The 17142-nt window shown below is 42.1% G+C and overlaps 1 protein-coding gene and 1 pseudogene across 5 annotated transcripts in view; one reads left to right on the top strand and one right to left on the bottom strand.

Moving 5' to 3' along the window:
- The window catches only part of LOC115065228, a 17217-nt pseudogene extending 15655 nt beyond the window's left edge, over nucleotides 1–1562 (top strand).
- Limch1 (LIM and calponin homology domains 1) overlaps nucleotides 1–17142 on the bottom strand; it is a 315834-nt gene that overhangs the window by 163946 nt on the left and 134746 nt on the right. For all 5 annotated transcript variants that reach the window (XM_021210512.2, XM_021210511.2, XM_029545188.1 and 2 more), the window contains exon 3: nucleotides 7506–7575. In XM_021210512.2, coding sequence (XP_021066171.1) covers nucleotides 7506–7575 — 70 coding nt within the window. The remainder of the gene's footprint in view (nucleotides 1–7505; nucleotides 7576–17142) is intronic.

Below are 17142 nucleotides of genomic sequence, written 5' to 3'. Positions count from 1 at the left end.
GGAGATCTCCCTGTCTTAATCTTCTGGAATCCATAGCTACTATGCCTCAAGATCTCCATACCAAGATCCAGATCAGAAACTTCTATCTCCCAGCCTCCAGATTAGGGTCACTGGTGAGCCTTCCAATTCTGGATTGTAGTTCATTCCAAATATAGTCAAGTTGACAACCAGGAATGGCCACTACACTTTCTATAATAAAGCTCTTAAACCATAGAGACTCTCTGCTCCATCAAGATCCATCTGCTACGCACTCACTCTGGCCAGTGTTGGGAACCTCTTCCCTCATCCCTCTCTCCTATAATCCTGGTGGCTTTAGCAAAGTAGCTTCAGAGTCCCCAGGCAAGGCTGCCCCTTGGCCACCCCCTGAGAGTGGGATAGAGGAATGCCCACCCAGGGATGAGTGGAAAGGATAGGTAGCAGCCCTCCCACACCTGACTGAACAGAGAATAGGTGGAACTCTGGTGGGGTGTGGGCCTTTTCCCTTCCCCCTCTTCCCCAGGGCCCCCCTTTTTTAGTCCCCACACTCTTAACCACTAGTCACCTTCCCAGCCACTGCAAAGATTTTTAAAGCTTTCTTATTATTATGGGTTGTCAGCAAATACTTTACTGATGATGATTCTTGAGATGTGGCCACATGGGGCTTGATTTAATAGAGCCAACAGGAACATTTCATTTAGGGACCATAATTCCCTGCCTTGAATTCATTCAATGATCACGTCTGAAAAGACAAAGGAGATGATGTTCTCCTAAAGCCACTGAGGTCTCCTTGGAGGTCCAGTCTTCCAAGCAAATCCTCAGAGTATTATAGTCAGGTCTACGCAAGAAGACCTGGAGGAGTCGATGTGACATGGTAGAAAAGCAGGTACCTGAAGCTGGGCTAGCCCAGCTTTAATTTTGACACCGCCTCTTACTGACTGGAGAGCGAGAGCACGTAAGACTGAGTGAATAGTGGTCTCCTGAGATCCAGCCAGGGTCCTACATTGATGACTTCTCAGGGTGAATGTGCAGCTTAAGCAGCCAGTCCAGTGCTGCCCCGACACAGAATAAACATTTAGCACATGGGTGTGAGTGCTCTGATAGCCATACCCCTGGTTTTCTCACTATCTGCTTTCCCTCCCTGGTAGCCTAAAATAGTGACTTCAATTGGAGTAGAGTCAGAAGCAAAAATCTTGCTCAAGCTAGCCTATAAGATGAAGTGCTGGAGGAGAATGAACATTCTAGAAACTGTGAGAGAAGTGATAGGGTATCCATCTCCAACACAAGGCACCCCTGAGAATGGTCTGGACGCATGGGAGCTCACCTCCAGGTAGGTTCTATGGGAATCTTCTCATTGACTGGTGGACACCCCTACACTTGGGGGTTCAAATTTACTATCTTGTCCTCTTCCTAAAAAGATGAAGTTTGAATAACTGTTTTCAACAGCTTCACAAACCTACCTTTTCTCTAAAACAATGTGTTTAATCTTCTCACAGTCCAGAAATCTCTTCAGCCCCTTCACCATCCACCCTGCTCTGACCTCTCCCAAACAAGAAGACTTCAACCACTCCACAGATGCCTTCTGAAAGCTTCCTGAAGTCTGTGGAGTTTCTGGAAACGTATAGTTCATCTGCTCCAGGAGTCTTAGCTTTAACCATATTTGAAATAGTATCTTTGGCTAGAGTAAACCAGATCCTTTGTGAAAAACAATATTTCGGGGTAGGTTTAAGGTGACTAAATGTTAGTCTTTGCCTTTCCTCTTGCTCAAAGTATTAAAATAACTTGCCATTCATCTGCTGTTATCTTCAATTGGGAATACTTGGGTAGACAACAGAAGAGGGGCTAAGATACAGCAACTATCTCAGTGCTCACTGTTTGTCTAATCTGGGGCAAATAATCTTATAAATCCTCCATTATATACTATGTCTGTATCTGTAAAACATGTGTAACTGTGGTGTCTTTCCACCCATGAGCTTTTTCCCTCAGATCAATTGCATCCTTGTGGTCTCAGACACCAAGCCAAATGAATACTTTAGGATAGTTGTAAGAAGGCTCAGGAGCTGGTGCACCATCCCCACCACCATATTTCTAAGTTACTCTTCTCGTATGCATATGCGAATGGCTGTTAACATATAAATCTCAGTGAATAAAGATAAAGCTGGAAATTCTCACAGTGAGCAAGGCTTTGGGGGTAAAATGGACTTCAACGTCCTTTCTAATGACCACTAACTTGAACTTCAGCATATGACTTGATTGCACAATACTGTCAAGCTGGCAGACTATGGGGACACTTAAAAAAAAAAAATGTTGATAGGCCAAGCCCTGAGTCTGAGGCCTTTCTCTCTGGCAGCAGCAAACAGTCTCACTAACACCTACAGAAGAATGCAAGCATCTGTAGGCAGTCACCACGCAGCTTCAGATGTCAAGGATCATTACAGAAGGAAGCCAGACCTGGATCCATGGTCTGTGTGAGTTCTTGCCAGGAAATGGTTTTCAACTACTTTGTTTTAACACCTTTGCCCCTGAATTCTCTAAAACCACAGCTCAGGAGGTAAAAATACACCTATTCATGCCTCTGTGAATCTGCATGTGTTTGTAATTCTGAGATGGTATGTGAAAACACACTTTGCTATTTATCTTCAGGCTGAACAGCTGGGTCATCTTACTGGACTGATTTCTCAATACCCAGCCATTAGTACATACATACACACAAATACACACAAATATGCAAACACCCATACACTATATATGTATATACACACACAAAGACACACAGAGGCACGCATACATATAAATACACAGACACACAGTCTCTATTCCTGTCTGTGTCACTTCCAGTTTCTGTCTCTGTCTCTGTGTGTCTCTCTGTCCTCTGGGTGTTTCTCTCTGTCTCTGTCTCTCTGTCTCTCTGTCTCTCTGTCTCTCTCTCTCTCCCCCCCCCCATAGAAAACACTATGGCCATACTTCTCAGGAAACCCAAGACTTCTTGATCAATAGTTGGCTGGTGGTCTGTCAACTCTCTGGCAACATACACACCAATCTGAAAGTCTTCAGGAACATTTGAAGCATTCCCTGCATTTTCTGTAGTGTCACGATTGTGCCAAGGTTCCTCCATCTTGTATTCTTCCTGAGGCCATTTCAGGCTAGAATTTAATCTCCATGATGGAGAATTCCATGGAAAATTACCCAGCTCTATCTAGGACACTGAGGCCAAGATGCCCAGCTAACTTAGCTTCTCTTAAACTGCCTGTTTGTATAAATCTCCCTCTCCAGCCATCTGCTTGTCTTAGTTTCTTTTAAACTGCTTGCTTGCACAAAACTCCTCCTGAATCTGCTGAGCAAAACACCAGGATGTGGTTTTTGCTTTTAAGAGCCCCTTACTCTAAACACTAGATACTACACTTGGGCCCCAAATACCTGAATGTAGTCAGAGTCAGCTAGAATAAAGACTTTCAATTGGCTACAAACAGTGTCTGGGTGGTCATCTCTGGGGGGTGGGGGTTGGTCCCCAAAATAATGAATATGAAAAGGAAGAAAATATTATTTGAAAAATATACTTAACCCAAGGGCAACAACCTAGACGATATTGCTTAGGTGGAATCTTCTACAAAACAGAATTTTCTTTGACTCTCCATCTTTGTGTCAATAAGAAAACTTGCAAATCTACCCAGTTACAGTACTACCATAACATCTGTGTATTTAGTGTATTTTGTGCCTGCATTTGGACTTGCTCATCATCTCTTCTGAGTGCTAATTTCTAATGGAAAACTATAGCAACAGATGCCATTATCAGTATGTTTGATCACAACTAAATAATAGGTAAAGCCACACTGTCTTATTATGAATACTAAACCATTTACAGGCCTTCCATTTCAAACTATTACCAACAGCTTACTCTTGAGGATATATTTAAGCAAAGTAGATGTTTGTTTTTCTCTTGCTTTAACCCATTTTCTCCTATGTCAGGGGATGTTATCCATATTCTATAAAGAACGATATCAATAGACTATCAACACTTCAGTGTTCACATAGGTAGTTCTGTTTTTGAGATTGTGGACTTGATTTCAAAATTCCTTTCAGGGGGCTGGTGAGATGGCTCAGTGGGTAAGAGCACCTGACTGCTCTTCCGAAGGTCCGGAGTTCAAATCCCAGCAACCACATGATGGCTCATAACCATCCGTAACAAGATCTGACGCCCTCTTCTGGAGTGTCTGAAGACAGCTACTGTGTACTTACATATAATAAATAAATAAATAAATAAATAAATAAATAAATAAATAAATAAATCTTAAAAAAAAATTCCTTTCAGAGGAATAGAGGCGTTCTAAATGGTAGGCGTGCTTGGCTTTGAATGCTTGGTGTACACAAAATCTTGGGTTGATTTCAGTGCATCCTCTGTGGGAATGGCTTTATTTATTTAATAATAAGAACTCACAGACATCCACCTGCCTCTGCCTCCTGAGTGCTGGGATTAAAGGTTTGCACCACCTGACTTCACACAGTTCGTTTTATGTTAAACTTGATTAAAAAAAAAAACAAAAAACAAAACAAACAAACAAACAAGCAAAAAACAGGATTTAGTCAAAGAGTAGAAGGACAACATCATATATCCAAAAGAATTTTGAAAAATGGTGTCCTGTCTGGAAACGAACAATGCTTAAGGAACATGGAGTTGATGGTGATTATCCAGGCAAGAGACAGGGACAGCTTGCTCTAGGACAGTGGTCAAGGAAATGCAGACAAGCAGATAGACTGGACAAAGTTACCAAATTGCTTCCCAGCATAGCTATGGTGCCTGCAACTGCCACCCAGTTCCAAGTGGGAGGGACTGGTCACTGAACTCTGATGTGGATATGTTACACTTGAAGGACCAGAGTGCTTTCAGACAGGGGTCCCTCAGAAGACTAGAAGACACTCGGGTGGAGCTGTCCAACAGACAGATGAACATCTCGGTGGCACAGTCCTAGACAAAATGTCCAGCTGGGTACAGTGAAGAAGAGAGCACTTGGTAAGGAATGTTTGTTTGGCCAAAGCTATGGAGAGCTGAGGTCAGAAAGTCAGTCTAGCATGTGAGCTTAGGAAGAAAGTGCCTATGTACTGGTTCTAGGAGGGCTCTTTATATGTAGGTTAATGTATTGGGTAAAGAAGAAGCTGTAGTTCTTTTTCCTGTCAGAACTTCGGTTTTACTTGAGCATTTGGAAATGCTAATCTGAAGGTATTTGGAGGGAAAGATTTGACCACATTTATAGACTAGGAAATCATTAACCAATGGTGCAGTGAGTGTGTTTGGGAAAGCATTTTCTAGATGTTAAACTCCCACAAGGCAATTTACTTAATACTTAGCATTAGGATATTAAATATGGTTATAAGATAATAATTGAGTTAAAAAAAGATGAAAGTGAGAAAGAATTAAAAAACAAGCAGGGAAATGTCAGCTATAAAGATCCAGTGCACGGGGTAGGGTGGGGGTGGGGGGGGAGAGGATGAGAAATAGAAACCAAACACATAGATAATCCCGAGCGCAGCTAAAGTCCATTTGCATCCATCAAATTGACTGACATGCAAAGGACGGCATTTGATCTACAATAAATGATAGCCAAATGAGACTGGAAGATGGGCCTAAGGATCAGAGTGTTTGCTCTGCAAGATTTGAACACCTGAGTTCACATCTGTAGCTCTCACATAAAAACCAAGCGAGGCCTGCACACGCCTGCAAACACCAGCATACTCCAGGTTCAGTGGACACCCTGCTTCAAAGCAATAACACAAAGAGGAATGAAAGAGACACCCAAAGTCCTATCCGGCCTCCTTATGTGGGCATACACACACACAGATATACATAAGCATGTACCATATAGCACACTCGACATATACCATTAACCACCCCCCCCCAAGAAAGAGGAAATATCAAAATAAACGCAAGTACTCATACCCGTAATTTTACTAAAATGATTCATGAGTCACATTTGCAATTAAGGTATCTAATTCCCTGTCCCTTTAGCCACTGGGTGTGCACACACTATCTTCAGAACTGTGTGCAGCTCATGAGCTTTGCCTGGGGCCTCCTTCACTTTGGGCTTCAACTTGTTCCTGGGACACTAGACCCCCAAGCTTCAAGGTCAGCAAGGTCACAGGCTGCCTCAGGCTCAAGGCCAAACAGACAGAGAACAGAACAGTCATAAAAACCATAGCTTCAACATCTGGAAGAGATGGCTTTAATAAAAAGTTCTAAAATAATAGATGTATGTACATACTAACATATGTGGCACATTAATCATACCCATATATTATTTGTGTCATAGAGTTACTTAAAAACCACCCTTCCTAAGTGCATCTATCTACCCCTTCCTTATTTATTAAACTTAATTGGCTACATGATTTTTGATTAGCAATATTAGATGGAATTTTAGTGTCTAATCTCCAACTCTCTATCAGTTGATATAAGAAAGAAAATGCATCCACAGAAATAGCAATTCGTAATGAAAGAATCCAGTTTATCCAGCCTGCTGATACCTTGCCTTCCCGCCAGGACCCCCAGAGGCTTCAAGCACAATAGCTTCTTGTCACATCTGATTTTAACCAGTCATCATGATATAACTAAGAAACTTTAAAACAATCAGCAAGGCCTGTGCAGGAACCAGCCTAAATTCTCGACATTTTTCTCATTGTTTTCATGCAAAAACACAGGCAGTGAAGGCATAATCAAGGAAACAGTCAGCAAATTATTACCAGGCCACACATCCGTGTGTGTGTGTGTGTGTGTGTGTGTGTGTGTGTGTGTGTGTGTAGCTTCTTTGAGAATAAAGATTTGGTCATTTTTATGTTCTCTATCCCCCCCCCTTTTTTTTTTTGCAAAAAGTTAGCATCAATTAAGTGGCTACTATTAATTGCCAAGAATTATAAAATATATCAATACATGAGAAAAATATTCTGCCTGATCTGATGTGAACACGTGGAGTTCTACAGATCCTACAAGTGGACTTGGAAGGGCTGGGGTCTTACTTGCAGAGTTCCCCCAGATAACATTGGATAACTTTGGTACACCCTAAGTCCTGAGAAGAGCTGGTTTATAATTAGACAGTGTTGGAATATTTAAACCAACACAGAGTTCTAACACTGAAAGAAGCAATGTATTGTGAAGGTGATGTTTCCTCTTGAAAGCTCTCTGTCTCTCCCCTCCTCCACTAAAGGGGGAGGCGGTGAAGCACTGAGAAGGGGAAATGTCATTAAAGTCACATTCCTTCCTGGGGTCAACTGAATTATCAGCCTCTTACCCCAAAGCAAATTTACCTCTTTAAGACTGGAGGACTTTATCACTCTTGGGAACAATACAAACAATGATTAAGGTGCCATTTGGACATGGCTGGAATTTTTCATGTTCAAGGAATCTCTTAGCTCAGTGGAGTCGGTACGTTCTCATTCCAGGAGTATACACATTGCCAGAGAGAGTTGTGATAAATGGTCCTGCTGTGACCCTCAGGTTAGAGCAAAGGAACATAGGAAAGTAAATCTCAATTATGGATACTCACCAATCCTGCAATGGGGGTAGGCAATCTATTGATCTTTTTAACAAGTCCTGGCTTTATAGCATTCAGCAACCTGTCATGAAAAAGGCAGAGTGTCAAGTAAGACGTAAAGGAAGATGGATCACACAAATCACCTGCATCGAGGGCTGGGGCTGGATCGTTGGAGAGGAAAGGGAGTGTAGAGCTTGCCCTTCTTGCGGTAAATCCAAAACATCAATCAGCCTCTATGTGTATGTGTACCAAGCTCTGCCAACATTGACTTTGTTGACTGCAAGTGGAGTCTTAGAGTTTAGAGAGGAGAAAGGGGGAAGAGACTGAGAGGTGCTTCCCGGGGATGGACGAAGATGTGATGGAGACTGGAGGCTAGGAGAGAATGGTCTAGAATCAGACACACGGATTGCAACCCAGGGCAGGTAAGGCGTGTTTCCAGTTCTCCAGGCTAAGGCAAAGAGCTCTCCCAGGGTGGACTAGGTTCAGAGACCAACACTGATCTTCGTAAATGACTTGCCAAGACAAATTCTGTCTCCAGACCCTCTTTACCCTTGGAGGAGACTGGCTTGTCACATGTGGTTGAGGCTTCATTTAAAAATGGATGAGTGTACTTTGTAAGAGGTTAGCCAATCACATCCTGAAGATCTGAAACGAGGTTGGCCACGATTCCCTAGGTACCAAAAAAAAAAAAAATTACTCGAGCAAAAGATTTTTTTCAGAGCAAGCTTAAACACATGTAAAAATGGAAATATAAGCAAAAGGGAATGCATGTGTAGCCGGGCTGTGGTCTGCAGGAAATACAAGAGGAGAGGGAAGAGGAATAAGGATGGCAAGCAAGCTGTAAAATGGAAACTTAGCCTGCATCAGGGAAGAGGGAGAGTGTGGTATTTGCAAAGAAGGACTCTAATAAGGAATGGTTAGAAGTAAGGGGTAGCAGAGTAGGAGTACTTTTTCAAGAATGAGATTATTGTAGTGAATCTTGACTCACATAAAGAGAAACTAGAAGTTTTTGTTTGTTTGTTTTGTCTTGTTTTGTTTTTATAATTTAAGGATCACCAGGCAACAAACCCATGGACCAAGGGTGTTCAACACCTGTTTTGTAAACAAAATTCTCCTGGCACACAGCCGCAACCAAACCCATTGGTTTACAAATCTCTGCAGCTCCTCCTGTCCTACAGCCAGAGCGGCAGCAGAGGCAGAACCTACAACCTCCAAAGTGTGCGGACGGTCCCTTAGTGGCCCTTTATGGAAAAGACCTTCTGTCTTCTGTTCTCCTTCCTACAATCCAAGATCATAGCAAATAGTCAAGGCCCCATGCCTGAGAGCTTCCCAGGTCACAGACAGAGACTCTTTGAGGTAGTCGGACACTACTCTACACAGACATACAGGAGACGGCCGATAGCCGCGCAACAGGACACTCCGGTGTTGTACCAAAGGAAAGCTCGACTGGCACATCTCGGTCTATTCCATTACAAATCCCTCTCACTGATTCAGCATGTAATGGCCAGAGTGGGCAGATGACAGACACTTAGTTCAATGAGGGACTAATGACAGGAGAAAAGAGTCTGTACCTGGTCAATGTAGATATGGCTTTTCCCTAAATACTTTTGACTGTGGTTGGCTGGATCCATGGATGAAGAGTCTATGAACAGAGAAGACTGCCTGTCGTAGAGATTGGACAATCTACCTTGGAGAGCATGTCTTACCAATATATATGGAAGCTATATCCTTCTTAACACAGAGGAGACTGGAGAGCTGATGAGGGGCGGGGAGAGCATTTGGTCTGAGGATTACCTGAACTCTACACACAGCTGGGTCCTTTTCTAGCTGTGTTACGAACAAAAGAGTGTACTCTCTGTTTTATCAGCTGTAATGCCGACTCTTGATGATGCCAGCTGGGGTTGTCACCCAGGTATAATGACAACATCAGTTGTGCTTGTAGTGTTGGTGTGGCTTTAAAGAGATGAAAATGTGAGAGGCTAACACAAAGTCCAGCCCACACATTCCCTGCAAATGCTTCTCTGTGTTTTGTGTAAGTTTATACCCATTTTAAGTGGACTGCCAGCATTTTATGTGTTTAATAACTTTAGTTGCTTGAAAAACACACAAATGAAATGGTATTGCTACTCAGTTTTAAGCCACATTGCTGACTAATGAAATTGGGGGGGGGGGGTAAATCTCTCTTCCATAATAGCTTGGCAAAAAAACCTTTTCAAACGGCAACTTTTGGGATTGGTGAGATGGCTCAGTGGTTAAGTACACCAGCTGCTGTTCCAGAGGTCCTGAGTTTAATTCCCAGCAACCATACAGTGGCTCACAAGCATCTCTAATGGGATCTGATGCCCACTTCTGGCACACAGGTGTGCATACAGATAGAACACTCAGATATAACATCAATATTTTTTTAAAGTACCTTTTGTCTTCTGTATCTAGGGGACTCATTGATATCTGTAGTAACGTTGGCTCTATTCACGCACCTTTTATAAACTCATCATTACGTTTAGTCTTCACAGACTATTCTGACAACAGATACTTCCCTGTTCCATAAAGATGTCAAAAAGGCAAAGAGATAATGCAAACTATAATGTTATAGCTTAATCACATGAATGACAGAAAGCTACAACAGCTGTAAAAAGATTTCACTAAAACAGACAAAGAATGGCTCATTGCTCTTTCCCATCATTCAGGATATTTTCAAGATTGCGCAGCTGTGATTTTCCATGCAAACAGTCTCCTGGTTCTGCACAGAATTTACAGTACACAGCAACAAAAGATGGCATTGAAACCACAATGTTAAAGTGTACAGCACCTGGATTTTATCTAGTATTTTGCCTTCCTTAATGGCAGAAAATTTTTCTGTGTATTATCAAACGAAAGAGACACACAACAGCTATGAGGAAGAATATTCATCTATAATTTCACTTTAAACCATGATTGCCCTCCTATGTAAACTTAACATGTTTTACATGCTGTTACTAGAGGACCATGGTGATATTTTATGTTTATGTCCCTTCTGAGATGCATTATTACCCAAAAGTCCTGTCCCAAGCCAGAGGTCACATGTAAATACTACCACTCTTTGAGATGGTTGCTTATGATATAGTTTGATGTTTTGGAAAGAAAAACTTCCAAGCACAACAAAGAGCAGTGTCAAAATGTGTGATAAGGGCTGGTCATGGTGGCACATGCCTTTAATCCCAGCATTGGGATTATATATAATATGATATATATATATATATATATATATATATATATATATATATATGTGTGTGTGTGTGTGTGTGTGTGTTTACATATACCCATATATATACCCCCATATATATATATATTATACACACACACAAATACCCATATATATACACATATACCCTTATATATACATATATACACAAACATATACATATATACATATATACCCATATATACACACATATACCCATATATATAAACATATATGTATATATGTATATGTATGATTGTATACACACAGGTATGCGTAACATCTGTAAGATTGAACAGAACTAGAAGCAACTCTCTGTAGGAGAGTTAGTAAGTGGAAGACATATCATATTCTTGCTCTGTCTATGACATCATGTGCAGGAATTCCAGACATGGAAGAATGTCTTCTCCCTGGGGAGCACTGTATCAGTGTTCTACCTGTGTGCTCTACTTTCCAAAGCTTTCAGCTAGACAGCCTTGCATGTAATTTGCTCCTGGGTCTGGTACTTATCAAAAAATATTTCTAGGCTGGGTATGGGGGTGTTACCTGTAACCTCAGTATCTTCAAGGCTGAGGCAGGATAAGTGAAACGTCTTATTTTTGTCTCCCTTTCTTGAAAATTGGTATAATTTTACACAATAAAAATATGAAAGCATTATATCATCCCATGTCATCTAGGCTAAATATATCCATATAATAAAACCAGGAACATAAAAGATGAAAGGACCAATAAGAAGAAGCTGCTTTCTTATAGTTACGTATCCAACAATCCTTTGTCAAATGTTTGCTGTGTGTGCTATTCCAGGCACACAACAAGCGAGGTGGGAAAAGGTTTTGTCCCTTGGAATTAATAATCAGGGTACACATGAGAGAGTGGCAACAGTGGGGGCAGGGAAAATACGTAAACAAACAAGAAGACTCTTCAGATAATCATGAACACTAGAAGAACAGCCCAGTGACAAGTCACGTGATCTATCACGTGCCCGATGCTTCATTGACAGCCAGAAGGCTACCCTCTTAAAAGGTAACATTTAAGAAAAAAACAGCTGAATGATACAGAGGTCTTAGGCGCTGAGAGAGCCGCAGACAACAGTTCCAAGCAGACTGAGTAGCTAACGGAGAGGCCTTGATGGAAGATTTGGGTTGGTACATTCAGGGGGATCTCAGAATCTCAGCACAATGAGGAGGGGACTGACCCACCACTCAAGGACCCAAGTGTACGATCCAAATCCAGGTGACGGATCAAGACTTCTTTTTTTTTTAATTCAAAAGGGAGCACTTTAAATTTGAGATTGAGGTTACCCACTTTATATTCTTTAAAAAAAAAAAAACACTTGTGAATAACTATAAAAATAACTCTACAACCATAGATATAAAGTGATGTGTATTATAGAAATCAGAAAGATAATTTTAGATCCTACAGATGAGTTAATGCACCCCATGAAGAGCATGAGGTGACAGTGACCTTGGTAGTCCGGAGTCTGGGTCTTAACAGGCAAGTCCCATACTCATCGACTACGAGTTACTGGGAAGCCACCGACAAGGGTAATAGTTTCCTCCTTTATAAAACGGGAGTGAAAAAGCCCTCCCCTTCACCTAGGACGGCCCTGAGCTTCCAGCTGATGCTCGTCATGATAACTGCAGCTGGCCTGCTTCGTCATTCAGTGACTGAGCATGTCCTTCTGTAGTAAGTGGGTCCATGTGGTTTAATTGCAATTTCCCATTACCTAACTGCCAAAGTTGAAAACCAAGTCTTACTTATTTTCTCTCATCAGCCACTTTTGGATAAAAACCTCAGAGAAACAAGTCATATCAACAGATATATACTGCCTGCCTTGTAGCGTTTGCCTGGAGAAAAAAAACAAAAACAAAAACAAAAAACAAAAAACTACCATCTTGGACAATCCTCAATTTGGAAAAAAAAAAAAAAAAAGGCACAGAAGGTAAGTAAAAAGAAATGTGCTTCATAACTTAGGCCACCCAAACTCAAGTTCTAAACTGACAGTGTTATGTCAATGTGACGCAAGCTAAAGGGAAGTAGCCTCATTTGAGAAAAGTGCCACCAAGTGATCAGGTTATGAGCGAGCTTGCATCTTCCTAACGAGTGACTGAAATGGGAGGACCCAGCCCACTGTGGGTGAGGGCACCCCTGAGCTGGTGGTCCTGTATGCTATTAGAAAGCAGACTGAGCAAGGCACAAGGAGTAAGCCAGTAAGCAGTACTGCCCACAGCCTCTGCATCAGCTCCTGCCTCCAGGTTCCTGCCCTGTTGGAGTTCATGCTCTGACTGCCTTTGGTGAGGAGCAGTGATACACAGGAGAAAGGGAAACAAGCCTTTCCTCCCCAAATTGCCTTTGGTCATGGTATTTCATCCTAGCAATAAGAACCCTAAATAAGAAACACATTGTGACCCATAGGTCAAGAAGGCCAGTCCACTGTTTATGTATTCAGGGAGCATCTGTTGAGCATCCATGATGTTGGCTCTGAAGCAAGGTGTGGGATACAAAGGAAATTAGGGAAGACCCATACCTCAGTGTATGCTCACTGGTGGATTTAAGAGCCACGGGAAGTCAAGGACTGTGCTCATATACACTTCACTATCACACTGCCTATGCACAGCCACCACATGTTAACATGTGGGGCATATAGTCCAGGAAATACAATTCATAAACAATAACAAACTGTTGGGCTTCTTTAAAAAAAAAAAAAGTGAACCGGGAATGATACCAATGTTCGGACCCAACCACAGACTGCCTTTAATAACACTCTGCCTCCCCGTGTGCAGTGTGTGGTGACCTCCCAGTCACTGGCTAGGCCTTGCGTCATATTTATAAATACAAAGTGAAGGCCCTTTTTTATACTTACCACAAAAAAACAAAAACAAAAACAAACAAACCAAAACCTATATCCAGTCTTTGGCCTTGGAGAAAGAACTTAAGTTTCTTTGTACCTGAGCCCTGAAAGGGCACAGAACTGTGTAGTGCTATGAAGATTCTGCCCAGACGGGGTGAACTAGGCTACCAGACAGATTGCTATTGGATGATAATAAGAGTGTCAGAAGTAAGATGTAAAAGCCTGAAAGTTTCAGGAGTATTGAACTTTACAAATCATTCATTTTGGAGATCTAGTTTTTGTAATTACCCTAGAGCTTGGGAGAGAGCAGCTCTAGACAAGCCCAGGATGGGAAGTCCAAGTTCGTCTCATGGGGAGCCACTTTGTCCGTTCCAACAATAGATTACGTCATCGACTCATTAGCTTGGTTTATACAGCTGTGACAAGGAACTCTGATGACAAAAATGGCCCATTTTGGGGTCCCCTTTCATTTGGCTCAAGAGTGTTTTTCTACATGGTCTCCTTGACAGTTTTCTGGGTTTGACTGGGAACCCTTGAATGAAGGCGTTTCCATTTAATCCACCGTGGCATCTGGTTTCAAACCTGAGCATGTGATCAGTGCAACCTTGACCATAAACCCATTACAGATGTCATATGAAGTTTTCTTTGCAGAGTTGTCTTGGCAGAACTGGGAACATTTATAAGCTCTTGAGATTTGAAAAAATAAAATGTCTAAAAAAGAGGGAAAAAGCAAAACCTGTACCAAATGAGCAGAACACTGTTAGAATACAAGTTGCCATCATTAACACCAACATAATGCCTTTAGGGTGCTGTGTTTTGCCCAGAATGGGTGACAGGTAGGCCACACTTAAGCTACCTGCCTTGAGCACACCCAAGAACATCACAGGAGCTTTGGAAAGGTTTGGAAACTAGGAAGTTAGATCTGGGGCCCTGATGTTGAGCTTATTCTGACCAAACTCCTATACTAGAGTCTGTCCACTGACTGTCCAAACTTGCCTTCTTTTTCTTCCAGGCAAACTTAAGCCACATTCTCTGGCCTCCTTTCTTATTCACTACAGGAATGGAATGGAGTTTTGGACAATGGGGTTTGGGCAGAAATAATACAGCCCCCCCCAGATCTAGGCCTAACCCCCTTACAGACAGTTCTACTCTCTCTCTCTCCTCCATCCACTACTTCTAGTTGACTTCACCTCTGCCCTTCTCTAACACTAAACTCAAATTGCACAAACGGAATCACATTTCTATAACCTGAAGCAACTGTGGTGGAGTGCTTATTACTTACAACAGTCAACCCCACAATTAACTCTCGCTAGGAGGAACTTGTCCGATGAAAATGAGGCCTATGTGGCAAACTACACCCAAGAAAATCTTGTCCCCGAACATAAAGCCACCCCATAGTTTCCCTTGGATCTTTATATCAAATCATCTACAATCACAGAAAGGGGTAGAAAGCATGCTTTTGCAGCTCCGATTTGATTCATTTTCCAACTCTTGCCACGCAGCCTTCACACAGCCATTCTGGCTGCCTGGAAGCTGTGGGATCTGGGGATGAGAAGGGCCCACATAAAACGATCTAAGTAGGGAAAGTCCCTCACCAAGGTCACGGCACATGTCTGAGGTCAGAGCTCACACCGACAGAGTTGGGATCACAAGCTCTACTTCTTGAATCCTTTCCTATCATCCTTCATTTTAAAAAATATCTTATTAATTTTCTGAACATTTCGTCCAACGGGTCGTGATCATGTTAACACAACAGCGCTCCACATCCTAATTCTTCTCAGATCTACTCCCCTCCTTCCTGATCCCCCCAACTTTATGTTTTCCTTAAAATTTTTTATTTTAAAAGTAATTCAATTAGTCCAATTTGTGCTTCCAAATACTCATAGGTGTGGGACCGTCCACTGGACATGTTAACCTACTGGATGTCACACCCTTAAAGTAAAGTGACTCTTCCTCCCTGAGAAGCCATCAGCTGTCAGTAGCTCCTCAGATAGGGGTGGAGTCTCATGAGCCCCTCCCACTTCATGCTAGAATGATGGTTGGCTTGGTCTTGCCACCTTGACCTCTTACAATCTTTCCATCCCTCCCTGTTCCATGCTGGCCTTGAGTGAAGGGGTGGTGATACGGGTGTCTCATTTATAGTACTCTACGTACTTTCATTTCTTTTGTGCTCCAACAAATAATTTGCAGCCCCCACACTAGTAAGCCCATGAAATCCATGCTTCTAAAACTCATTCCTTCTTCCAAATGACTTCTTGGTTTTCCTGTGTTGCAGGATACCTACTCTCTGAGCTGCATTTTTTTTTTTTTTTTTTTGTAAACCTGACAAAAACTGGAGTCTCCTGAGAAGAAGAAACCTCAACTGAAGAATGACCTCCATAAGATTGGCCTGTGGGCACATTGTGGGGAGGGGAGGTACTTTACTTTCTTGATTAATGATTTATGTGGAAGAGCACAGCCCACTGTGGGTGGTATCATTCCCCTGGTCAGGTGAGTTAGACAAAAATGCAAGCTTAGCAAGGAAGCAGTGTTCCTTCATGGTCTCTGCTCTTGTTCCTTCCTCTGTGTTCTTGCTTGAGTTCTTGCCTTGGATTCCCTCAATGACGGACTATAACCTGTAAGCCAAATAAACTTTTTTTTTCCTGAAGTTACTGTTGGTCAGTGTTTTATCACAGCAACAGAGAACCAAACTAATACATCATCCAAATGCCTTTACCTAGTGATCAAACCTTCATTCTCCTAAACAGCCTTTGCCAACAAACTTCTTCTCAAGGTCTCTTCTGCTTTTTCTAAGCTTCCAATTTGAGATGGCACACATGATCAATGAACTGTGAAAACTGGCAACACAGGAACAGACTTCAGGGTAGCTTAAACAGAGTGAGTATTAAAGTTCCATCGACACAGGCAATGATACATGTAATCACCGTGATGCTATGTAGTAATTATGCATTAATGACTGCAATTAGTGTTTCTTTCACAAAGCAAAATGCTCAGTTCTTGCCATGCTCACTGTCAGGAGGGTGGAGAGAAACCTCAAAGAGTGAAACCACTGTGCTCCAACTCAAAATGCTTCCATGCCCACCCCAAGGTGGGTAAGTGGGCATCTCTAGGCCCCCAGTACTCTTCTTCCCATAAGGGGTCCTCAGAAACAAAGGCCCTCAAGATCCCAAGAGTAATAATAGGAATCACCAGAAACAAATCCCAACTCTAACTCACAATTAAGGTTATTTAAGTAGTCAATATCCAGGAGTCTACATTTCCCCCTCTGAAAATGGGGACAAATACACCAGCTAGTCATAGTCACAATGCAAGAAAGGTGTGAAATGAAGCAACATAGTTGTCATAGGCTATATGCCATTACATATATATATATATATATATATATATATATATATATATATATGCCTCATAGTGTACACAGCATTGTTATTTCCTCCAAGCCAGTTTCCACCCTGCCTCCCACAGGTGGAAGTCTGATGCGTCAACCATTGGCCCCATTCTCCTGCTAGGCATCCTGCCCAGGTTAGCAATAGGCTGGTGAGATAAAGAACAGAGAGTGCAAATGAGCTCATATGAGT

The sequence above is a fragment of the Mus pahari genome, chromosome 13 (genome assembly GCF_900095145.1).
Source record: "Mus pahari chromosome 13, PAHARI_EIJ_v1.1, whole genome shotgun sequence".
Classification (NCBI taxonomy): domain Eukaryota; kingdom Metazoa; phylum Chordata; class Mammalia; order Rodentia; family Muridae; genus Mus; species Mus pahari.
This window is presented reverse-complemented; position numbering and strand designations above follow the sequence as displayed.